The sequence below is a fragment of the Myotis nattereri genome, assembly GCF_964212035.1.
Source record: "Myotis nattereri genome assembly, chromosome: 9".
Lineage (NCBI taxonomy): Eukaryota > Metazoa > Chordata > Mammalia > Chiroptera > Vespertilionidae > Myotis > Myotis nattereri.
Genome location: NC_138084.1, coordinates 72,191,289 through 72,217,282, shown reverse-complemented (window position 1 = coordinate 72,217,282; position 25,994 = coordinate 72,191,289). Strand labels below are relative to the sequence as shown.

The 25,994-nt window shown below is 34.6% G+C and overlaps 1 protein-coding gene across 2 annotated transcripts in view; it reads left to right on the top strand.

Moving 5' to 3' along the window:
• The window catches only part of GRIA4 (glutamate ionotropic receptor AMPA type subunit 4), a 407,857-nt gene that overhangs the window by 336,268 nt on the left and 45,595 nt on the right, over positions 1-25,994 (top strand). Inside the window, exons 10-14 of one of the 2 annotated variants that reach the window (XM_081100459.1) lie at positions 676-786; positions 8,871-9,077; positions 15,404-15,774; positions 18,139-18,337; positions 25,105-25,352. In XM_081100459.1, coding sequence (XP_080956585.1) covers positions 676-786; positions 8,871-9,077; positions 15,404-15,774; positions 18,139-18,337; positions 25,105-25,352 — 1,136 coding nt within the window. Of the gene's footprint in view, positions 1-675; positions 787-2,090; positions 3,328-8,870; positions 9,078-15,403; positions 15,775-18,138; positions 18,338-25,104; positions 25,353-25,994 lie in introns of those variants that run through there. The other variant, XM_081100460.1, reaches the window with a different exon arrangement.

Genomic DNA, 25,994 nt, shown 5'->3' with positions numbered 1-25,994 from the left:
GTATAAAACACTTAACTAATTACTTAATTTATCATATGAAAATAAGTTTGCATCAAATCTAAATTACAAATTAAGATAAAGATTTCATTTAAAAATGAAAAAGTGATTTTGAAAATGAAAATATTTTTTATTAATCTCTGATGTATTGGGCATTTTAGAGATGAAAAAAACTGTTACCGAAGGACTAGGTTATGTCACACCAAAAACTGTTTCTATGTTGCTTTAAAAAAAACACCACAAGTTGGTTTTACTGGAAAATATCAAATTGTTTTTGCTGGAAACTAGCCATATTTACAAATGTCCCTTTGTAAATGGCTCTTCCCTTTACCGTGAGACCTGTACCGTTGTTGATAAAATCATGCAACGTTAGAAGTACCAGTCCATCCGACTAGAAGAGAGGCTCAACATAAAATGGTGTTTCACCTATATCCACGTTCCTTTTGAACCCCTCCTCCCCAGTGCCTCGGCTACTCCATAATTCTAAACTGTAAAGTTGCCCAATCCATAATCAGGCAGTACCTTTAACATCAGGAAAGCTGGCTGATCATCAATTAAAAATAACTTCCAAACTCTTTTTTATCTGTGTTTTTAATTTTTGTGTTCTTATTAATATCACTCATTGTTCCCATAAGAATATTCTAAAATGTGTTTTCAAGAATTTTCTCTATTTGGCAGGTTGGTTACTGGAATGACATGGATAAATTAGTCTTGATTCAAGATGTACCAACTCTTGGCAATGACACAGCAGCTATTGAAAACAGAACAGTGGTTGTAACCACTATTATGGTAAGTTTCGGTCTATGCTTTCTGCTGTTCCGTTTTGTCCACAGGCAACTTTAATTCCCAGCTGTGGTGAACGGGGAGGGTGGAAGCAGTGGTGACATGGGTGCTCCGATCCACAAAAGTCTGATGAGACTTTGAGTAGGTTTGTCCTGAGCTCTGAGTACATTCAGTACTTTTATTTGTATTATCTTCTGTGGCATTGTTGTTCTTAGAAAAATGCTCAAATGTCAAAAGTTGAAACTGTCATGCCCTAGCTGGAAATGTGTGAAATGCTAACATTCCAAAGGACAAAAGAATGAACATGAAAAAGATCAGTTACCAATAACCTAAAATATCTGGTAGTAAACACCACATTATTATTGTTATTATATTTTTAAATATCAATGTGATAATAGTTAAAGGTGTTTAAAATTATTATGTCCAGGGAGTTTAATCATTGGACAATGATTCACATTGTCTGTTTGTATGGTGTAGAAATGAATGTGAAGATTTTAATGAGCATGTTTACAATTGAATGCTTCAGAAATAAATTTGTTTTATATTTATTTTTAATGCAAACAAATTTTTGCACCGATTATTTTTCTCATTGACTAGTGACAAATAACAATATAATGTATAGGACTTCCAGGAATTAAGAAAAATATGACTGCTTCATTCATTCACCTTATAAAATACAAAAATACTCTGAATTTTAAGGCTACTTTTTCAAAGAGATTTTCATGAAGCTACCTTTTAAATAATAGAAATTCTTATACATTTTTCTCTTCTAAAGTCAAACATGCCCTTTCGAGTCAATGCTAGTCAAAGGAGATCAACAATCGGTGACCTTATCTATCTAATTTAAATTTACACATCCTCAGCTCACTGTCTTGTTAGGCAGAGCATATTTTTAATTATTTATGGAGCCCTTACTCTAAATAAAGTGGAAGTATTTTATGTAATTTAGTTTTTAGCTCATGTAATTTTAATTTGAGGTTTTAGTAATGCTGAGTTATTTCCAAAATGTTGACATTGAGGTCAAGGCATAAAAATGCAGAGAGAAGCTTTCATATGTGCAATTAGCTTTATCTGTGTTGCATCACCAGCCAGCAATTTAATGTTGATCTACCAAGTCTTGATCAGAAGTTTATGATTTTAGAATGAAACCAATCAACCACAATCTTTGTGTAAGAGTGCAAAGTATATACCTTCTCACTTAATTGTGTAATATTTGCATGGGACTTGGAAAGCAATGCATATATATTTCTTTTCCTAAAAAAGACACAGTAATGGAAATTCATACTTCAGTACAGTCCTCCTCTTTTCAGCCTCTGATGAAGAATCCTATTTTAAGAAATTGATCGAGAAAGAATTGAGTTCCACGGTGTTCGACTATTCCTAACAAGGCTCAAGTCTTGTTCTCCTGTGTAGTAAATTTAATGTAAATTTTCATATGGGATTCTTCCTGGATGACCAACTCTGGACTACCAGAAAAAATTTTTTTAAGTTCTGTGACTTTTCTGGGAAACAAGAACAAGAGAAGACTTACTCCTCATCTTTCTCAAGAAAATAAATAGATGTTGAAAAAAGAATCACTTAGCTATTCTGACATATCACTTCCAATACCTTGAAATGAGGTCATTGTACGTAAATAATTGAATTATATCGCTCCTAATTCCAAGTAGATTTTCTAAAAGTAAATATCTATGAATTTGTTTGCTTATTTTCTGAATATGCAATGTTTTCTTTAAAGATTTTTTGAAATTTTGCCTGTTCTGTGTAAAATAAAGTATTTTAGTGTGCATTATAGGTATAGTAATCTGGAGCATCTTCTTTCTATCCCTGTTAATAAAGGGACTGGAGATTTAATTCTTAAAACCAAAATATTGAACTGATTTTGCAAGCATGGCTAGTTTTTCTGGAAGCATGCTATAGAAAAAAGTAAGGAAAATTGATTGAAAAACCCAACTGTTTCCTATATACATAAAGAATATTCTGTAAAATTATCTGTTGTTTGACAGTGATATTATCGATATTTTGCTATCAAAATAGTGCAACACTAGTATCTGTCTTTTGTATAAAAATGTTATCTTCATATACATAATACCTCTGGTCTTTGCAACTACATAATTGTTCAGTAATTTAAAAAAAAAAAAAGCTAATAGCAGAATCCTTTCCCTGAAAGTGTTCCTTGTACTTGCTTTTGTTAAAAATGGTAACCTGGGACGTGTGACATCTCTACCACCTCATTCCTTTTGGAAAAAAAAAAAGTATGGTTCATTGTAGATGAACGAGATATTGGCATCTGCATGTAATAATCCCCCAAATTCAGTTGAAAACTTCCAATATAGAAGGAATTGGTTAGACATTGTAATGTATGCAAAACAGATACCTAGACACAGAAGACGGCTGAGAGTGTGTGGCACTGGAGATCATTCATTCTGATTGAATTGCTATGGCATTGCTGTTCTCCCATTTGTCTTTCCTTCGTGTATGTTGTTACTTATTGGTTGCTACCATGTAATGATATATGCTATTGTTAAATAAAATTGATTGATCAATTCATTTATTCATTCCTTCATAAATATTTATTAAGCGTCTACTCTGTATTAGGCACAGTTAGAAGTCTGGAAATATGTAAGAGAACAAAATAGACCAAATCCTGCATCCCGAAAATATATTCCAGTGAGAGAAATCAGACAAGAGACATAATAAATGTTACACAGCATTCTTAAATAAAATGTAGCTTTAGTGAGTTGCACTGTTGAGCTTTATTTTTTTGTGTTGTAGATCTATAATGTGATGTTCATTTTAATGTCTAATTTATTCTACCTGAATAGAGTCTTACTGAATTTAACTTAGCTAAATTTGAACAAAAAAGTAAAACTGTCAATATCGTCAAATGAAAATCATGACTACAAAGTTGAAAGGTCTAAGGTTTTGGATTCAGATGTTCATCATTTTTTATCTTCAGTCTTGGTGACTAAAAATTTTATAAAATCTGTAAAACTTATCAGCATCTCACCATACAGAATGAACTTTTTACATTTAAAATAATAATTTCTGCAAACCAGCTAAGGAAGCAGTATGTGCCATGTGGCTTGGGCGAGTGCAGGACCGAGGGAAGGCAGCTTGCAGTGGACTCTGGGAAGGAGAGGCTGTTTCCCTGCAGCCTCTCTTCTTTCCCTGGATGCTGAACTCTCTGGAAACGGGGAAATGACGCAGGGACATTTCAGCCAAACCCAATTTTCCCACAGTCTTTACTAGTGAAGTTAAATGATGCTTATGCTGCATTATTCAACTAAGAAAGTATTTCTTATCATCTTATAAACATACCAACCCTGTGGGAAACATTCCCATGAATCCAAATGCATTTCACAGTGTCAGAATTATGTTACAAACCTAAAAGCTATTTTACTTATCACACTTGATCTTGCTCGAGGTTAAATTTTATATTTCTTAGATGTTTTAGACTCTATCTTCTCTGTGTGCAATTTTGTGGATGCACTCTAAATAGACACATGTGGACATAGTACAACAATCTACACTATGCAGGTGGTGGCAAAAGTAGGTTTACAGTGGTGAGTATGCAAAAGTTTATTCTTGTACTATTATTTATTAATTATTGTATAATTTTGCATATGAACAACTGTAAACCTACTTTTTTCCACCCCACATGTAAAGGAAATACAGATATATTTATTTTCTTCCCTGTACCAAATATTAAGATCCCCTATACACACCTGCCTCCAAAGGGATTATGTCAATTCATTTTTAAATAAAGTATTTTAAATAAACTTCAAATTGTGCAGCCATTAAATGTGTTTATTTTTTTCTGAATTGAATAACATTTTAATTTCCACTTTTAAAATGTTACCCATGGAGGAAATTATCTACATCTATTAAAATTCTTTGGAGAAAAGCAAATATCCACATAGCAAATACTTGGTAGCATTGGTTGACACTCCTGGTTTTATTAACTGTTTTCCATTGTAATTCTAATGATTATATTTGTGATGTTTAGAAAATTTAAAGCTTTTCTAATAGGCTTCTATTTCAATAGTTTCATTTTTGCTAAAGACAAATAATCCAAAAAATTTTTCTCCGTAGGAAAATGATACTTCATTGATTGAAAATCATCTCAATTCATTTACACCAACATTTTCTTAACCAAGCCCTAAGGTAACACCTTTAGACAGAGATTGGTCTCTTTCCTGAAATGGCAGAGCAGGTGTAAAATAGAAATTTTACTATCCATTATGGAAATTGTAGTAATAAACTCATAATTACTAAGAAGTAATGCTTTTAAAATAACTTCTACGGCACTATTGTCCCACAGGGCACAGTAGTCGATAATAAAGATGGAAGGCTATACTCTTAAAAGAAAGAGGTTATATTTCACTTCTCTAATCATTACATTTTTATTCACAATTGAACATCTGAAACTCCATCAGACTGCTTATCAAAGATTCCCCACAAATACCCTTAATGATTCGGTTGAACTCATTTTTTTATTATATTGAAAAGATTTGGTATTAGCAGCCCCAAAACTTTGTATTAAATCTCCCCAAGTATGCAGTGTTTGAAGGGCTTACCTGTGGACAAATTTTCAGATTGAGACTAGGGCAAGAGCACGTTGAGAGAGTGTTGAGAATTCCTATTCATTTTTAAAAGAAAAAATGAGAACCACACAAAGGAATTGGGTAGAGCTGAGAGCTTTTGTTTAAGGAAAGCCTAGCCTTTCCCTCCTTTGTTCTCCTACCTCTCTGAGTAAGTTCCTTTTATCTGTCTGGTGCTGCATGTGTCACTCCCCTGAATCTCAACAACTGTGCACAGCCTGGATGTGCAAAAGCCTAGCGAAATTCCTAATCAGCATCTTCAGCAAACTGAACACTTTTCTAGCCTTTGTTGGTTTATTTGACAAGAAACAAAGACATGATGGACCCCTATTGTCTAAAGAAAATGGAGGGAGGGGATTGAAAGAAGACACTAATTAATTTTTAAAGTTATATACACCTGTTTCAGGAGAGATGCCCTAGCACTTGTTAGCACTTGCTTTCCTTTTTAAGACACCTGAATCAAAGTTCCTGTTACTTTGCGATGATATTCCTATTTAAGAAGCCCAGATAGACCAGAAGATCTTTATATTTATTGAGTGCCTTATATACACCATACACTATGAGGCAATATGGAGAGCATTGTTTACTCAAGTTTCTTATAAAGAATTTCATTCTCTAAAAATACAGAAATTCATTTCTTTAATCTTATCCTTTTTTTTCTTGTTAAAGCATATGGAATCTCAAAGAGTTGAATATATTTTGACAGGTGCAATAATACCTTCAAATACTTTCAGATATTTCAAATTATAGGTTCAACTCCCACTTCAGCTAGTTGTGAAACTGAACAATTTGCTTAACTTCCTTGAGCCTTAATTGTTCCATCTGCAAAATGGAAAATGCCTGCCTCAAAATGTCAGTGTGAAAAGTAAATGAAAGGGCACAATTAAAGAAGTTAGCATTGTACCTAACACAAAGTAAGCACTAAATAAGTAAGAGCTATTATTTTTTCCAGTACTCTTATTATTGTCCCTTGCCACTCTCCTTTACCCTTATTTTAAAGAACTTAACATTAATTAATCACAAGAGGACAAGGGGCATGTTTTATTTATTTTTGTACCCTTAGTTCCCAGCAAACTGCCTGGCATACAGTGGGTGCTTAATAAATGTTTGAGTAAATAATAAAAGTACAGCTTTTAATGAAGCAACAATTCACAAAATAATGTAGGAGGAATTTAGCAAATTAGATGGTAATACTAGCTAGAGAAACTTCTGTTAAAACTATATATATATATATATATGCTAAAATTCATGTGTTCAAATATTCCAGAAACTTTAGAATAGATTTTCAACCTTAGTACCAAAGGTGAGCATTATCTACACCTTATTTGAAAAGCTATTAGGTTTGTTGTACTAATAGCTATAGGTGCTAGCTGTATACCCATTTCCATTAGAATGTTAAACATTTTACAATGTGTGAATCTTGCTTTTTTCTACACATTCTTCCATATTTTAATTAGCTATTATAATAAAAAAAGAAAAATGATAAGATTAGCTCATTTTAACTACTATTTTATAGCATATCTTAGAAATTAATAGTGCTTTGCAACAAATCCCAAATTTTCACAACCACATTTATAATTTGTAAAACTTCATATTTAGAGAATGTTTTCTATAAACTAATAATTTCCAGCTACCTAAAGAACAGACAATTAGTTGCCTTAATTTTATAGACCGATAAACTTTCTTTAAAACATTATATTTAGAGATGTTTTCCATAAACTAATAATTTTTATCTATAGAAAGAAAAGGCAATTAGCTGCCTTAATTTTATAAAGCAACTACAGATGGATAAGCTTGACCTGGCCAGCTTTGCTCAGTGGATAGAGCATCAGCCTGCAGACTGAAGGGTCCCAGGTTCAATTTTGGTCCAGGGCACATGCCCGGGTTACTGGCTCAATCCCCAGTGAAGGGGATGGTTCTCTCTCATCATTGATGTTTCTCTCTCTCTCCCTCTCCCTTCCCCTCTGAAATCAATAAAAATATATTTTAAAAAAAATAAAATAAAGATGGATAAACTTTCAAGTATTAAAACATTTATCAAATCAAAGGAAGCGTAAGAGACTTCCGGGTCACTTAGTCATGTCAACCTAAGGCAGAATTTAAGAAAGTAATACAAGCACCGATCCTGACAGTGGCCCACAGTAGTGTTCTTCAGGGCACCTCTGTGAGGAACTCAAAGAGCATTTCATTTACATTCTTAATCAAGTTTTTAAAAGTAGTTCCTACACTTACAAAGTACTTAGGAAAGCAATTAGCGTAGAACTGCCGTGTTGTGCAAAGTAAATTACACTCCAAGTCACAGTTCCAAGAGCAAGTTAAACTTCCACATTTACAAATTTGCTGAGACAAAAGATTTGTATCGGAATTACTAAATGGATGTTACCATGCAATTTTATAAAATATAAATACATGATCTCAGTGATGTTGTGGCCAAGAGTGGTCATTGCTTGTCTGCAAATAACTGAAATTTCTGAGGTGTGGTCAGGAGTTCACTGTGGATTGCACGTTTGCCAGGGCTATCTTTTAGTTGGTGGCTTTAGTTTCCATTTATAAAATCAATGCATTCTGCTAACATGTCTTTAACTTCACGGCCTTTAACGAGTTTGAATTTGGTGTGTGTGTGTGTGTGCGTGTGTGTGCGTGCGTGTGCACACATGTGCTTTAACTGAAAACTGCAGTTATTATTAGCCACCAGTAAACTTTTTCATTTTATATGAATTTTTACAATAATTCTTCATCATATTTTCTGTCTTATTTGCTTCAAATTGATAGTCACAACTGGAGAAAAATTGTTGGCTCCCATTGGAGACATGTAATAGAATAGAATAAAAATTCATGGAACAAAATTCTAATTAAATCCAAAATATTGGACAATTTTAAGGAAGCTAATTTGATGCAAATAAGTATATACAGTTTTTTAAACTATTAATTCTTCATTTTTATTTTAACTTGCGAGTGCCTGCTCTGAGAAAGGCATATTGCTACATGCCAGAGAGCAATGGAAAACGATCTAGCTCTTTTCCTAAAGGAGGTCACAGTTGACTGTGTCTAAACAAGATGCGGAATATGGAGACAGGTGACTTTAAATTAGTCTTTTACTACATGAGGCGGACTACTAAATAGTCTTTAACTTCATATAATAATTTGAAACTAATAATTTCATTGCCAAAGGTGATAACTTTGCTTCTCTAGATGATTATTAATGGACATTTTTCCCATCAGAGTTACAGTGCTAGGTATGTAATGATTACTCAATAGAAAATTATTTTAAAGACTTCACATTCAGTATCTAGTGTAAAGCTATTTAATGTACTTCTAAGCATATTTATTTTTGTATATTTATTTTACTACTGATATCTAGCCACACAAAACCAGTGTGTATACAATACTAAATATAATACTTTTGTCAAATTCTGAAACTGGAGAGTTACATAGAGATTTTTGAATGTTTATAATTTCTCCTTTACAGTTCTACTTCTCTCATTATAGGAATCCCCATATGTTATGTTCAAGAAAAATCATGAAATGTTTGAAGGAAATGACAAGTATGAAGGATACTGTGTAGACTTGGCATCTGAAATTGCAAAGCACATTGGTATCAAGTATAAAATTGCCATTGTCCCTGATGGAAAATATGGAGCAAGGGATGCAGACACAAAAATCTGGAATGGGATGGTAGGAGAACTTGTTTATGGGGTAAGCAAATCAATTGTTTACATAAATCTGAAACTTTTTTTTACATGAGCACATATCAATTTTTAAATGTCTATTACTGTTTTTTTTTAATTTGCAGTTACATTCAAAGAGACATATATGGTGTTCAACTATTTCTCTATTTCATTAATAATGCAATTCCCAAACAATGAGGGAAACTAACGCTTGATAACTTCAAAATAAGGAAAAAGAGATAAAAATTCAGAATATGATGTCCTATTTTTAAAAAACAACACTAACTTCAGTATCTGTGATGATTATTCTCTCATGTTTGATTCTTCTATCCCATAGACATGTTGTTTTGAGAACTACAAAACAAATCCATTAGTAATTGTAACAACAGATTTCCTTCAATAGCATAAAGTTGAACCTCATTTTAGCTAGTTTATTTATATCCCTATTGGTTGTAATTCTGGTAAATGTTTTTTAAGTAATTGGTGAAGTGATCACTACACTATTTTAACACCTATAAAATATTCATCAATAATGTGAGATTCTTACAATTCTGCTGAACACAGTAAATTTAAACTTTATGCAATGCCAAAATTTTTTCGCACCTAGCAAAGCACAAAAGCTAGAATTTCTTCCACAGCAGGCCTCACATGAAAGCATGTCATGCCCTTTCTTTTGTGTTCCCCAGGTATTGCGCGTACACATTTATAGCCAAGGGCGAATTCAGTGTACACATTCCTGCCTGAATCAGAACAAGATCGCTCTCTTCAGCTACCACTGCAAAGTATCTAAATCAAACAAGCAGTTATCAAATGCTAGTGATGGTATGATATTTCCAATGTCCGGAAACCCAGCCTTGAATAGTACATTTTATTCACCTAATAGTGAATAAAAGTCACATCACTTGCAATTTATTCTGAAATTTCCTATAAGCCAATTCATAGATCACAAATGTCACCTTCAAGTCACAGTCTGTCTGATTAATCCGCTCAAGGCCCCTTTGAAATGAAGGATTTTATGAAAGTCTTCCTTCCCCAGAAAAGAATAAAGGTAGAATGATTTAGAACATAAATGATGTCCTACACCAGGGCTTGCTTTCCAAGCCAGAACTGCCATCCAAGTTTCATGATTCTGCATCTTGCTTTTCAAACCATGAAGCGATGAACATTCTCCATATAGTTCAGTCTAGTAGCTATAATCTCAGCAGCAAGAGGAAACTGTTTGGCATTAAAAAGTAATCAGTTATTTTATATTTATTTGCAAGAACTGCTGACTAGGTGACTTAAACAGGGGGGTGGAGACTAGGGGCAGGGAATGAAGTTGTAAAAAATCAAAAAGTATTTTATCCCAAGGCGCGTGATCAATTTGATATTGAGCTTTAAATTCCACAGGAAAGGGGGTCCTAACACTTGTGCTTCTTGGTAATATTTTAGACTTTAGATACAATAAGCCAATTTTAAATGTGAACATTATCCAGGTTATTATAATTCTCTACTGTACTTTATTTCCTTCAGAAAACAGTATTGAGTATTTCTCTTCAAAAAAAATTAGGTTACCAATTAGTTTTGGATGAGTTACTTTCTAAGGCATTTTATATATATCCTCCGGAGTCCCTAGCAATTAGGCAGTCCAAGCTCACCTCTTGCAAGGGTTCTGACCACATTTTATTAGGGGGATATTGTTTAAATAATGAAAATAAATTATATGAAGAGAGTAGCACAATTAAAAACAAAATCAGTAGTACACATGTCACAATGATCAAAAGTCTGAAGTCAGGCCATTCTCAGAGAGAAAGATTTTAACAGTGATTAATACTCATTATAATCATTCATTCATCAGCCAATCGGAGAGGATTTAAATATCCCCATCTCTGCCACTTCAGTTATCCACTTTTTTCTCAAAAGAAATCTTCTTCCATGCCTCTTACACTTTCTACAGATTTGGTATTTTCCATTCTGGTGTCTGCTAAGTCTGTACTTCTCTCTCTCTCTCTCTCTCTCTTTCTCTCTCTCTCTCTCTCTCAACACTTATTAGTACATGAATGCCCAGTTCCCAGGGTTTTAGGTAAAACTCCATCCATTCTCTTCTACCTAACACAGGCTGTTAGACAGCAACATGCTTATCTTTGAATCCATTATTATTATCATTAATATTATTATTATTATTATTATCCCAGGGTTTTAGGTAAAACTCCATCCATTCTCTTCTACCTAACACAGGCTGTTAGACAGCAACATGCTTATCTTTGAATCCATTATTATTATCATTAATATTATTATTATTATTATTATTATTATTTCTTTATTCTTTGCTAACTTTGTTACTGTAATTGTTAGAATAGATTACCTGTGAAACACCTGTGATCTCCGCACACCACAGGGCAGTGACTCAGAGGCTCAGAGCCTCCCTTACACTTTAAGGTCCTTCCTGCCCATCACACCTGCTCACGTCCATCCTATGACCTGCGGTGCGCTGCTTCAGGACCTTCTGGTCCCTGCCATACTTGTGTGTATTTTCATCCAAGGGGATATTTCTCAAAGTATGTTCCATAGCCTACAATGTGCTGGTTCATGACTCTCACTCCAGAGGTCCTCCCAAATTCAGGTATTACCAAGCTCTTGCAGGAGATAGTTTACACTTAATTTTCAGAATCGCTGAGAGGTAATAGAACCAGGCACACACAGCACATCCAATGATAGTAGAGAAAGCCCCAGTGTATCTTCTCTGTTCACTGGCCTTTTTCAAAACACCAATTTCAGACTTTGAACGTATCCTCATTGAACATCACTGTCACCACCTTAATCCAATGTTGGTCTTCTTTTGTATCTACTTTTCTAAGCTGGAGACTCTTTTATTTCTCTCCACATTTCTTCCCTTTTAAGGTTTTTCTCTCATTAGTGGTAACATATAAATAAAAATTTTCCAAAAGATAACTACACAGAACAATGTAGTACGTGAAAGGTGGTGTTTCCAATCAATGAGAGGGTGCATTATTCATTTATTCTTGATAGCTGAACAATTACTTGGAAAATTAACAATTTTGTAACACATCATCATGTAGTATACCAAATAAGTTTTAGAGAGATTATCCTTATAGGTGCTAGATTAAAATATGTATGGTTAAAAAATTAAAAATAGGGCAAGGAGAGGTCAATGGAGGGAAAAGGAGACATATGCAAAACTTTCAACAATAAAGAATTAAAATAAATAAATAATATGTAATTGAGATTGATCATATGATGTGAGGTTTATTCCAAGTGTGAAATCAAAGGCTGAAAACACAAAAAAGGTAATTTTATATGACTTCAACAAAATTTAAAATGTGTGTATTGCAACAAAATACCATGAACTAAGTCAGCGATTTTCAACCAGTGTGCTACAAGAATTTGTAACGCATACAATACTGTACCTGACTATTTAGTCAGGGGCACTGACCTCTTTTCCCTTAGATTGTCAAATAAAAAAATGACAGCAGCCAACACAATAGCTATCCAGTGTAAATCAATTAAACTTATATCTATTTTTGTTTGTCAGATCAGCAAAAATATAATATATTTTTGGTGTGACACAGACTTTTAGTAATTAGTTTATGTGTGCCATGAGATAAAAAAAAAAAAAAGGTTGAAAATCATTTATGGAAATGAAACAATTCATGAACAGGGAAAATATTTGCAACACAGAGAAAATAAAAGAATATTTTGAATAGCACTTATTTAAAAGCACTTACCATTAGTAAGTAAAAAAATGAATACCCCATATAGAAAATATGGACAGATTAAGAAGTACAAGTGACTATTTATTTAATAAAAGCAAATTCAAATTAACACAATGTGATCTAATTTGCCAGCTAGCAAATTAGTGAAGATAAATAGAATAAAGATAGACAAGGGTTGTCCACGATTTAAAGCTGCAGGTATATTCGCACAGTGCTGGGGAAAGTAGAAATTTTGCATAACCTTTTGTGAGAAAAGTTGGGCAAGCATATTATGAGTATTAAAAGATTGCACCCATTTAGACTAGCAATCACATTTTTAGAAGTTTATCTTAAATAATTAAGATATGTGCAAGGATTTGTCTTCAAGGATGGTCACATCATTTGTATTATAAATTGTATAAAACTGAAAACAATGCAAATATCCCCCAAAATAATAAATTGAGCAAATTGTGATATTTTCACATAATGAAATATTTGCAATCATTAAAACTTATTTTAATGTATATTTTGAAATGACAATGAGTTCATATTCTTTTGAGAAGAGAAAATTAATTATACAATATGATTTTCTGCATTATCCCATTTTAAAATAAGGAAGATATTATTTCTAAAACAATGTCTAGCCCTAACCGGTTTGGCTCAGTGAATAGAGCGTTGGCCTGCGGACTGAAGGGCCCCAGGTTCTATTCTGGTCAAAGGCATGTACCTTGGTTGCGGGCACATCCTCAGTGGGGGATGTGCAGGAGGCAGCTGATCGATGTTTCTCTCTCACCGATGTTTCTAACTCTCTGTCCCTCTACCTTCCTCTCTGTAAAAAATCAATAAAATATATTAAAATAAAATAAAACAATGTCTAACAGGGCATATATAAAGAAAAAATAAGAGTAGATGAAGGGAATGGAGATATAATTTCTTCATTTTCTGATTTTGTTTTATATACTGTTTCTATAGCTAGTTCCTCTACCACTTGTGTAAAATAACTTGATAAAACAATAACCTCCCAGCAATGACTCTGGCTCTTACATATCTGGGTGTGTATGGTGTGAACTAGGTTCATTCCTACTTGAAGGCATGTGCAGTGAATCCTCAGCCACCCAGGGTAGCAGGATGGCCAGAGTACACTCCCCAGACCAGCCCTCCAGGAGCCCTCTGTCCAGCTGCTGGCCATTGCAGGGGTGAATGTCAGAGTGGCCGCCTCTGTGAAAAACATGTATGTGCTGGTATGTCTCACATTCCATTTCAATGCCAAATACTTTCCTCTTAAAATAATAATATTTTTTTTCATTTGTAGATCATGTAACAATTTACAGTATTTTCATCACACTCTATGTGATGTCAGAGATGACATGATTTAATAGAAGAAGCACAGGTCAAATCGCAGAGCGGCGGTGATGTGTAAAGCTCACCTGAGTCTCAGTTTCAGCATCTATAAAACACTGATAAACATAAGCTTGATATGAGGGTGAAATGGGCAGCCATTTAAAATATTTAGTTTCATATCAGACACATGCTCCCTCAATAAATGCTCACTGTTATTTTATTAAGGTTTTTTAAATAAACAATCACAGTAACACAATGAGATAAAAGGAGAAAATGGGGAATCTGTTTCCAATTTTTAGAGATATTGGGAAAAGATCCCCAATATAGCTAAAATCAATGAATGAAAATGTAAGCTGGTGTCTTATGATCATAATATCTGAGAATTGAATCCACTGTTTTCAAATTTTTTTTTTTAGTACCCGAAGGTGAAAAATCAAAGTATGTAAATATGAAGAAACAAATGCCAATTTCCAGATTTTTGTGTGTGTTTAATTGGAAAATACAGTCAAGCAATGGGTTTCTTCTGTCTTACAAACACAGATTTTATAGGTTTTTCTCATAATTGGAAGGAATAAAAAAGAAAGGACTATTTAAAAGTTGCATTGCATAATATTAAGGGTTGGCCAAGTAATGAATCAGTGGCAACATTTCAACTGAAACAGAAAAGATTGCAAGATAGCATGCCTGGCCAAGAAATTCAGAAATTCAGCCACATGGAAAGACTGTCTCCTCCTCTTGCTGTCCTAGATCCTTAAAGACTAATACAATTATCTGAGTAGAAGTTATTTTTGCTTATGTCTACTATTTCTCCATTTCTTTCTCTTATCTAATTACTAGCACCGATAAAAATAGTAGTTTGTGCAATTTAAGTGACACATCTATATATATAAAAGCCTAAGCGACCGTTATAACCGAATGACCAGACTACTGGACGACCGGCCGGTAGCTATGGCATGCACTGACCATCAGGGGGCTGACACTCAATCAGGAGCTGCCCTCTGGTGGTCAGGGCACTCCCACAGCCAACCTCCCATGGCCAGCCAACCTTCCACAGTCTCTCCCCCTGGCTGGCCCTTCTTGGCCCCAATCACCAGCCAGGCCGAGGGTCCCGACCTGTGCACAAATTCATGTACCGGACCTCTAGTTATCTTATGAAAGAAAACAAATCAACTGTTCACCTTTGCATTTGTCATTTTTGGCATTGGGAAAAGAAATTGTATAGCTAATGTGTAACTGGTTAGCTGTGAGTGGATCAATCCAGTGCTAATTGCTTCACAAAGAGCATTAACCTATGTGTTTTCATGTGTCTTTTCTCTTATAGAAAGCAGAGATTGCTATTGCCCCTCTGACAATCACTTTGGTCCGAGAGGAGGTCATTGACTTCTCTAAGCCCTTCATGAGTTTGGGCATATCTATCATGATCAAAAAGCCTCAGAAATCTAAACCAGGAGTGTTTTCCTTCTTGGATCCTCTGGCCTATGAGATCTGGATGTGCATAGTCTTTGCCTACATTGGTGTCAGCGTGGTCTTGTTCCTAGTTAGTAGGTTTAGTCCATATGAATGGCACACAGAAGAGCCAGAGGATGGAAAGGAAGGACCCAGCGACCAACCTCCCAATGAGTTTGGCATCTTTAACAGCCTCTGGTTCTCCCTGGGTGCTTTTATGCAGCAAGGATGTGACATTTCACCCAGGTTAGTCTCAACAGTTTTTCACCAATTCCCCAGTATTGCTAAGTGTTGTACAAATCATCTCTTTACATGTTTTTCCCCTGAAGGCAGAGCATTACTTGAAACAGAGAAAATAATCTTGCAATTTCCAAATTAATTTGAACATAGTCATAGCCAAAATTTCCAAGATAGCATAATATATAGATACATCCCAATGGAAATTTTACATATGCAACTCACCAGAATTCTCAAAAAATAACTTAGTATTAATATTTCCTTCAATGGTTTGACAGACAGAAACTAAAATCTAAATTGTAAAAATGGGATTCATGTTCTTTTTGTCTCCTTTTCAAAATAAAATGTTTTTATTACTGTTGCTGGTCTTAATTTTTAAAAATTAATTTTGAATTTTATTTGCATCCCATGTATCTAAAGGGAGATTTCTGTCATAGCATTTCCTAAATCCTGAGATAATATAATAGGTACTAGATATGCATTGTTCTGTATGACAACATATGACAAGCTAAGCAGTAGGCAGAGTCAGCAATGCAAATACTATGGTAGCTTTATAGAGATGTTTTTCGCTATCTGTGGAGTCATAGCTCACTTTTTTTGGATGCCACTGAGATGTTTTTCATTTTTGTTTGCCAAAAATGCAGCCAATCTCCTGTGCATAAACAAGTACCAATTTTGCCCTTAGAAAAAGTAGCTGAAGGCAGGAAAAAACTGAAAATTAAATTTAAATAGTGACTTATATCAGTGTTACAAGTACATGGATTTTTTTTTTTTTAAAGAAATGTATGCATTCTCAAAAAGAGACAATTTAGCCACAGAACAGTTTGTGTTCCTTAAGACCCAAGGAAATGGACCTGGAGAGCATTCTGCTAAGTGAAATAAGCCAGTCAGAGAAAGATAAATATCACATGATCTCACTCATTTGTGGAATTTAATGAACAACATAAACTGATGAACAAAAATAGATCCAGAGACAGAGAAGCATCGAACAGACTGTCACACCTCAGAGGGAAGGCAGGGGAAGGAAGGAGAGGGGTAAGAGATGAACCAAAGGACTTGTATACACACATATAACATAACCAGTGGACACAGACAGTAGGGGGGCGAGAGCCTGTGGGGTGGGGGGAGCTGCCAGGGAGAGGTCAATAGCGAAAAAAGGAGACATATATAATACTTTCAACAATAAAGAATTTTTTTTAAAAAAGGCCCAGGGAAACTGTAAATGTACTTAAATTCTAACATGGAAATATAAATCCTTAACTCTCAATCAATGCAATGAAAAGAAATCAAAGTAAATGGAGTAATGGTTTCAAAACTAGTCTTAAGCAAATACTAAGTTAACATCAACAGGTGCCATTTATCTGATAATGGTTAAGAAGAGAGCATTTTAAAGCTAGAAATACCATGGAAAACATGAAATGTGTCCTCACATTTTAAAAAAAATGTTTAAATACAATCTGTTACAGGAATTTAAAATAGTTTGACGGTCCCAATGAGTGAGATCAATTATAAATATGCCCTTCATTGTTTGTTGATTCTATTCTCACTTTTCCTCTGCACTCACACTCACCCACATATCCCCGATAGCCAGAGAAAAGGTGAGGAGGAAACTTTTTATTTTAGATTTAGCACCAGTTTTTAATGTTGTTGCTACACACTAACAAAGCACCCCCTTTGGTCTCATGTTGGCAGGGACAGAGCGAATATTTTTATGCCAGTATGTAAAGACGCTTTAGGACATAACTCATTCACTCTGATAAGAACTGAGCTAGCAACAAATCCTGAAATGTAATCAGTTTGAGACCAATCCTAGATCTTCATCTGGTCCACCCCATCTTGGCATATGTCTCATCCTTCCTGCCCGAGCTCTGACTTAAGGTGAAAACCAGTTCTCTCAGAAGGTCTTCTACCAACTTAAATCTAAGACCTCACCCGCTTTTAATAGGTATTGCTACTTTATGTGCCACCAAGAGAAAGACAATGCTGCCAATTAAGCCATGATTCTGTTTTTATCTCAGTATAATGTAGGTTGCATCTAATATCAAATATGCTAAATATTAAGGGGGGGTAATCAATGAATTAGTAAGGATTTCTCTTTTGTACTTAAAGGAAAGGTATTAAGTTCCATAGTTCTGCCTAATAACAATAAAAAGAAAAAAGTTCCCATATTCTCAGGGGCATTTATACATTTCATATAGCATAGGCAACATCAAAGCATACAGAAATACTAGAATCATTCTTGAGTAGATTATCAGAAAATAAAATGATATTGCAGTTGTTATTTTTAAGCCACATGGGAAATTGATGGTATTTCTTTTCTTTCTCTCTGTTGGTTGGAGAAAGGAAAATGTGCATTATCTTATCCATGTTTAGATCCCTCTCAGGTCGAATTGTTGGAGGTGTTTGGTGGTTCTTTACACTCATCATTATATCATCTTACACTGCTAACCTCGCTGCTTTCCTGACGGTGGAGCGCATGGTCTCCCCCATAGAAAGTGCGGAAGATTTGGCCAAACAAACAGAAATTGCCTACGGAACACTGGATTCAGGGTCAACAAAAGAATTCTTCCGAGTAAGTTCAGAGGAACAACTAACAATGAAATGTTCATCATTTTTAAATTCAGGCAATTTTGCCAACAAGGATATTATGGGCTCTAGCCACTGTAGGTTTTGCAAACGCAGTGGTAACTGCCATGTTTAATGCTAATACTTCCATGTGGATTCTATAACCATTTTAACTTTCAAAAACTAATTGATTTATTTGCATTGCAAGAGGGACCCTCTCTAAGCAAGAGTAACAACAAAAAGGTAATTACAACAACTTGATAACATAATCTATCTCGAAGATTCCAGGGCTGATCATGCCATGATACTGCATCTGGCAAGGTTGTATTTATGTGTGCGTGCTTGGGGGCTAAGAGCATAAAAATGAAAGCAAGAGTGTTGTTGTTTTGTGTGTTTTGTTTATGTTTTTGTTTTTTAAATAATACATTTAACTTTCTGCATTTGAAACACAAAACCTTAATTGCAGGTTATCTTCCCTACATGAGGCACATTATTCTATAATCTCTTTTGTAGTGACAATTTCAGATAATGGTAGCAAAAACTATTAAGTTTTGGACATCTCTGTGAGATGTGTGGAATTTTATTTGTACTAATTCCTCTGCTTTTGCAGATAAAGTTGTTCAAAGTGAAATAATTGCATTTACATATGAATAAGACCCCTTTGGCTTGTCATTAGGATGGTAGGTATATTTGTTGTTTTTGTTTTTGTAGTTGCTTGCTTCATGAGGATGAAATTTTTTTTTCTTTTTTTATCAGTGAACCTCTTTTACTCTGGTTCTACTTAAATCTAGAGATACAGGATTGGTAATGTCTGATCAGAGTTCAGGGTTCATTTTGTGACTTCAGAACTAAAGTATATAACTACATAATAATGAAGGAATGTTGTTTTACTTTCAATTGCTTAAAGAAGACAAGATATATTTGACTTATTTCTTAAGCTTTTGTGGAAAAATGAAAGCCCTTTAAAGAAAGTGTCATGCTTATATACAGTTGTTGAGAGATTACACTTTCATTTTTAATGCATATATTTTTGTTTTCTCATTCAACTTAAGAATTAAATACAACAAAATGTTCTACTCCTTAAGAAAGGCTTAACTTTCATGTACCTGAATTCAGTAAGCTATTTCTCTTTTTATTTATTTATTTTATTTCATTTTTTTAATCCTCACCGAAGGATATTTTTTTCCATTGATTTTTACAGAGAGTGGAAGGGAGAGGGAGAGACAGAGAGAAACACCAATGTGAGAGAGACACATTGATTGATTGCCTCCTGAATGGGCTGGGAGCCTGCAATGGAGGTATGTGCCCTAGACAGGAAATGAACCTGGGACCCTTCAGTCTTCAGGCCGATGCTCTATCCACTGAGCCAAACTGGCTAGGGCTATTTTTCTTTTTAAAAATGATTTGATTATGCCCAGCCAATGTTCCCCAAAGGTTGAGCATTGACCTATGACCCAGGAGGTCATGGTTTGATTCCAAGTCAGGGCACATGCCTGAGTTGTGGGCTGGGTCCGCAATAGGGGTGTGCTGGAGGCAGCCAATTGATGATTCTCTCTCATTATTGATGTTTCTATCTCTCCCTCTCCCTTCCTCTCTAAAATCAATAAAAATATATTTTTTAAAATAAATTAAAATAAATAAAAATCATTTGATTATAATATCCTGATATTTTACAGATATTTACATTAATACTAAATCAAAACAAATCACTCAAAAACTCAGTCAAACCCATCTCTGGGTATTGTTTAAAAAAGACACCACACACTGAGTAACATCCTTGTCAACAATGTGGAATGTTGCTAGTAGAGATAATGTAAAATTTATAAGTTAATTAAAAAGTAGTAGTGGATATTTCTAAAATTATAAATAATATTCATGACAATAAATATTATTAACAATTGTTTAATTACTGAGTATATTGCAGTCTATAAAGTTTAATAATGGGAACATATTTTAGCACAATCTCTGTAAGTTTATAACTGCTTCCACCCAAAGTAGGTAGGTAAAATTTAGTAACTTTGCCTAGAAACCATTATCTATATTTATCAAAACAGAATACAAGTTTATGCTATAACTTGCATTTTACTGGGAAAATTATGGCTGATATTTATGTAAGTAAAGCAAATATTTGCAAATTCATCATTCTGTTTTGAGTGACAAGGGAGAAAGAAACATCACTTTGATTCCTTGAAAACATTTCAAAAATAACTCACTGTAAAGATCTTTGCCAACAAGCACACTGAACGTGTTTATTTCTGATTTATATAAAGCTTTAAAAAGCTGCTCAAGTTCTACAACCTGGTGAGGTAGATAACAGAGTATATTGATAAGAAATGAATGAATAAGGCTAGTTGGTCCCCAGGCTGCACACCCTTTCGTACAAGCTGTGCATGCACCAAACCCCGTGACCTTCCTCTCCCACCCAACTTCAGTTTTTAAATTGAAAGAGTTTTATAAGTGAAGGTATTTATTGTTGCAGAACTGTCTGAAGCTAATGGGACAAGGATATAATTTTCCTTCACGGCACACTTTCAGGAATGCATAAATTTGGGCTCTGATAAAAATCTCATTCGTTTCCTTCCCTGTGTTCTCCTTCCTTCCCCGTAGAGGATGACCTGGTTTAAAGAAGCCATTTGTCTAACAGGTGGAGGAAACAGGATGTGAAGGGTATTTTTGTGCTTGTCAAAATGTTTTCTCATAGGAACACAGAAATGGTACATCTATCAGCTCCACTCCACTGCCTCAGGCGCTGACCTGTACTCTGCGCTTCAAAAATGTCAGTTATAACCAACTGCGAAAAGAATGAGGCCACGGGGGGAGATTACATTGGAATTCAACTTTTGCCTTGTTTTGTCCGATTATGAAATTTACATGATCATGTTCAGGGCATCCTTGTTAAGCATAAGCATGGAGGTATTTAAAGGAAGTCTGTTACTTGACAATGACAGCCTTGCTGTTTAGGTGTTTTTACATCATTATACACCTTATTTGAACACACTGACTTTCATTTCCATGTGGATTTTATCCTGTGCTATTTCAGTCATCAGCGAAATCATGAATGCATAAATGAGGTGGGTTACTGCCTCAGAGCTGATCATATTATTAAATAGTGCATTGATGAGCTCTTAGTCTTGCTTCACAAGCTACTAGAAACGGAAATACCTGATAACAATGTAAATATTTACTGTAATGAATGACATTTGTACAAACTGGTATTTTCTATTAAAGGCATAAATGGAAGAATATTTAACTATTAAAAACTTAAAAAGACAGAGCATTTTAAAAATTTGTTTTAAGTAATGAAATAGTGCTTTATATCAGATAGTTTCCCATGCATTGAGTTTAACAATAAAGGCGAAATAAATAAATCGGAGATTAATTTTCTAATTTCAAAAAATAATGACTTTTCTATTAACATTGCTTATTACCTTGAAGTCGATTCACTCCCCAAACCTGATCTTTAAGTAACACAGTTGAAGGTTTTAGGGACTTAAAAGTTCCATTGTCACTGTATTTCTAAGTTTGCTGGGTCTGCAGAAATGTCCTCATTTTAGCCTGTCTCATCAAATTTATAAAGATGTGCTTGCCCTCACTCCTTAGCAAACACCCTCTTGCAGTCACAGATAAGGGAAAGGGATTTATTTCCAGCCCTTCACTTCTAAGTCTCCCCACCCACACCTTCACCATCTGAATGTGATCTTATCCCAGCCATGCCCCTTTAAGTCAGAATTTCTAAATATTAACTGAGTGACAAATTATGTAAATGTTTTTCAAAAATATTGCTTTTATCTTTCCTTTATTTTTCACTGGGAGTCTATATTTTACCATTTCTATAATACTTAAGTCCTGCTAAATGTAGCTTAACTACACTGTGGATTCCTCTTCTGGATTTGGGGAGAATTAATCCAACTTCTTTTGAACTTAAAGTACATGTAATTCAATATATTTAAACAAAGGCAGCAATAATATCCTCACATTAATATTATAGGAATGGATTTCTAAAAACTATCAATGCCCAATGGTACTTGACTTCTTAAAAAATGAATTATTTGCTTTGATATTATGTCTCATTCTATAGTTAAATTGTCTTTATAATTACCAAGCTCTAAAAATACTCTCTTTTTCTATTTGGCTATGTTAGTTTTGTTTAGCTATTCTTTGTTCCTTTCATAAGATACAGAATAGCAATTGGAACATTGTCAAATAACTAGCATGATTTCAAAAAATATTTTTAAAACATATTTCAGTTAAAATAATACTCAGTTTTTATTTCTTCTGTTTTCAACATATTATAGACTGTAAAATATATAATATGTGTGGAACTCAATATCTTTTGGGGTGAAACTCTCAAGTTATCAATATATTTTTAAAGTCATTATATGCCTGAAGGGTATTTAGCAACACTTCCCTAAATTGAAATGTTTAAAACATATATTTAAGGGCAATTTGTATCAAGTGACCCAGAGAGTTCATAATTTTCAGAGATTAGAGCTTATAAAATGAAAGAGCTAGTTCTCTGGGAGATAACTCAATTACTAAAGCTGGAATGAGTGAGGCCTGGCAACAGAGCCTCCCTAGTGGCTCTCATTCTGAACCCAGATACGCCTCTATCCTAGAAGCACAGAGAATCTTCACAGCTTAATTGTAGTGATGGCATGGGATTTCCTAGTGAGAGGATTTCTGCACCCAGAGGCAACCTTTATTACCTAAGTACAGACACCCATCACAGTCTTTATGTCATGAGATACTTTTTCATGTGTTAATAACATAAAACATTTCATAGGACACTACAGGATGTTTATTCCCCATCTTAAATATACATTAATACAAAATATCTTGGGGGTTTTTATATGTACATCTCTTATTGTGTGTGGCTTATTATACAAGTATATTGACTAAATTCCCATCTTATAAAACCAAAAGCATGAATACAACTTTCATTAGCTTCTTTCTTTTACCACCTGAATAATTTGCTTTTGTCCCAAACTATGTATTCTTCATTTGCTATTCAAGATACTTGGTTTTTGAAGATCTGTTTCCTGATAAGTCTATGTTCTGGTAAACAAAGGAAGGTCAATGTAAATAAATATACATTCTACTCAGGATCTAGCCTCTTGCATAGATTTAAGTCTGAATGAATTCTACATTACTTTTCATTTGGATCCAAATACAAAATTTTAGCACCTTGTTATTGAACAAATGCAATTACACCAGATGAAAGTCTGGGTATGATATTGTAATATCAAACATCAAAAAGGAGTCAGCCTTTTCTATCTTATCAAATATATCCATTGGGGACATTCGAGTTTATTTGTATATATTTTCACATTTAAATGTCTCTGTGGATGAAAAAATTCCAAATGAATGCAAATACTAGCAAACAGATCTGGATAAATTAAGTGGTGGTGGTAATGTAGATAGAATCGAAATAGGCAAAAATAAATGTTTCTTGGCTGAAATCAGGGAATTCGAATGACTAACTCTCCAAAATACAAAGTGGGAAAACAAGAATCACTTCTCTTTAAAGTTTAATGTAAATTAAACTATTTGGAGCTCTATTTGGAGATTTTGTTGAGAAAAGTCTAAAAATGTTTTGGTAGACCTAGAGTTTTATTCTTGTAAAAGGGATATTTGGTTTGTACACTACAGTGGTTTTTGTCCCCTTGTGCTCAACAACTTGATATAGACTGCACTTTTTTTAATAATACATGTTTTCATTGATTCAGAGAGAGGAAGGGAGCAGGAGAAAGAGATAAAAACATCAATGGTAAAAAAGAATCATCAATGGGCTGCCTTCTGCATGTCCCCTACTGGGGATTGAGCTCACAACCTGGCCATGTACCTTGACCTTAAATTGAACCATAACCTCCTTCCTGGTTCATGGGTCAAGCTCAACCACTGAGCAACACCAGCCAGGCTAGACTGCACTTTTTATATACATCTTATATATATGAATGGTTTTCATTAAAACTTTGAGGCATGAAATAGGGTTTAAAAAGTAATATAACAAGTCTCCTTATCCTATATAATAAAAGGGAAATATGCAAACTGACCCTAATGGCAGAACGACTGCTCAACCAGTCACTGTGAGGCACACTGACCACCTCTCAGTCCCTTTCCCTGGCTGGCAGGCTCCCGTCACCTGATGGAAAAACAGGGAACCGTCTACGGCCATACCACCCTGAACGCGCCCAATCTCGTCTGATCTCTGAAAAACAGGGAATCGGGTGGGTGGCGGTTGGGGGCGGGGGGTGGGGGAGGGCAGGGCCGGCTGTAGGCAGCCTGGGAAGATGGCCCTGATCACAGGCCAGGCCTAGGGACCATACCCGTGCATGAATTTCGTGTGCCTGGCCTCTAGTTTCTTAAAATTCAAGTACAGTATTAAAAGGTATTTTACAAAGCTAAAATTAAATCTTACTTGGTCCTTTTCAAATTTACCATGAATGTGATACAAAACATGATTTTAAATGTTCAGCTCTCTTTATAACATTCTGAATTTAAAAATAATAAGTTGTTCTTTAAGCACTTGAATAGAATCATTATTCTGACAAGAAATAACAGCTTCTTCAAATAACACTTTTAAATGTCATTTCAATGGTTTTCTTAAATAGTTTTAAAAGGCTGTTTTCTAATTGTAAAATAATGGTATTACAGCAAATTGGAGTTAGAGGGCAATGGAAAAGTACTGAAAGTTTTCATCCTTATCTTGGTTCTGCCAACATTAGCCTCTCGTTGCTTCTTTCCTGTATTTAATTTTATTTTCGTTTCCTCCAGAGATCAAAAATAGCAGTGTATGAAAAGATGTGGACCTACATGCGATCAGCAGAGCCGTCTGTGTTCACGAGGACTACCGCGGAGGGCGTAGCTCGAGTCCGCAAGTCCAAGGGCAAATTTGCCTTTCTCCTGGAATCCACTATGAATGAGTACATCGAGCAGCGAAAGCCCTGTGACACGATGAAAGTGGGAGGAAATCTGGATTCGAAAGGCTATGGAGTAGCAACGCCCAAGGGTTCTTCATTAAGGTGGGTGGAATAGTATAACAATATAACATGTGTTGTTATAGTATTCCACCTTCCCTGATGTCCCTGAGAGAATTATTTTTGTTTTGTTTGTGAACATGGTATGTTTGTTTATCTGTTTTCTTTTTCTCCATTTCATATTTCTGATCAACAATCAGGTAATTTTTTAAAAAAAATTTAGAGTAATCATAGTTGACGCATATTTTTTTAAGGCCATATAAAAACCAAACTGGTTGAACACTAGCTGCTTCCAGTGGGCCTAAAACATGGGTAGCAAATGCTTCTATATCTCATCAACTTTTTTTGGCCACTAAAACCTACACTCTCATTGTATCAGTAATAATTCTACATGTTATCATTTTTTTTTAAATTATGCCTGCCTACTAATTTTTGAGTAAGAAGACGTCCACCTCTTTGTAGCAAACCACTTTTTTTTCCATTTCAATGTTTCATTTATTATGACATCATTATATTTTAGATTATCCTGAGGTTGTATTGGTGCTAACTTTGTAATCAGATCTATTTAAAAATGCAACCATGATCAGAAGGAAAACTGGGCTCTGATTTTATGGTGCTTACTCAAGTCATACTCTCACCTTTTTGCAAAGAGAGTGTGGTGTAAGTAAGATCTGTAAAATGAGGTCC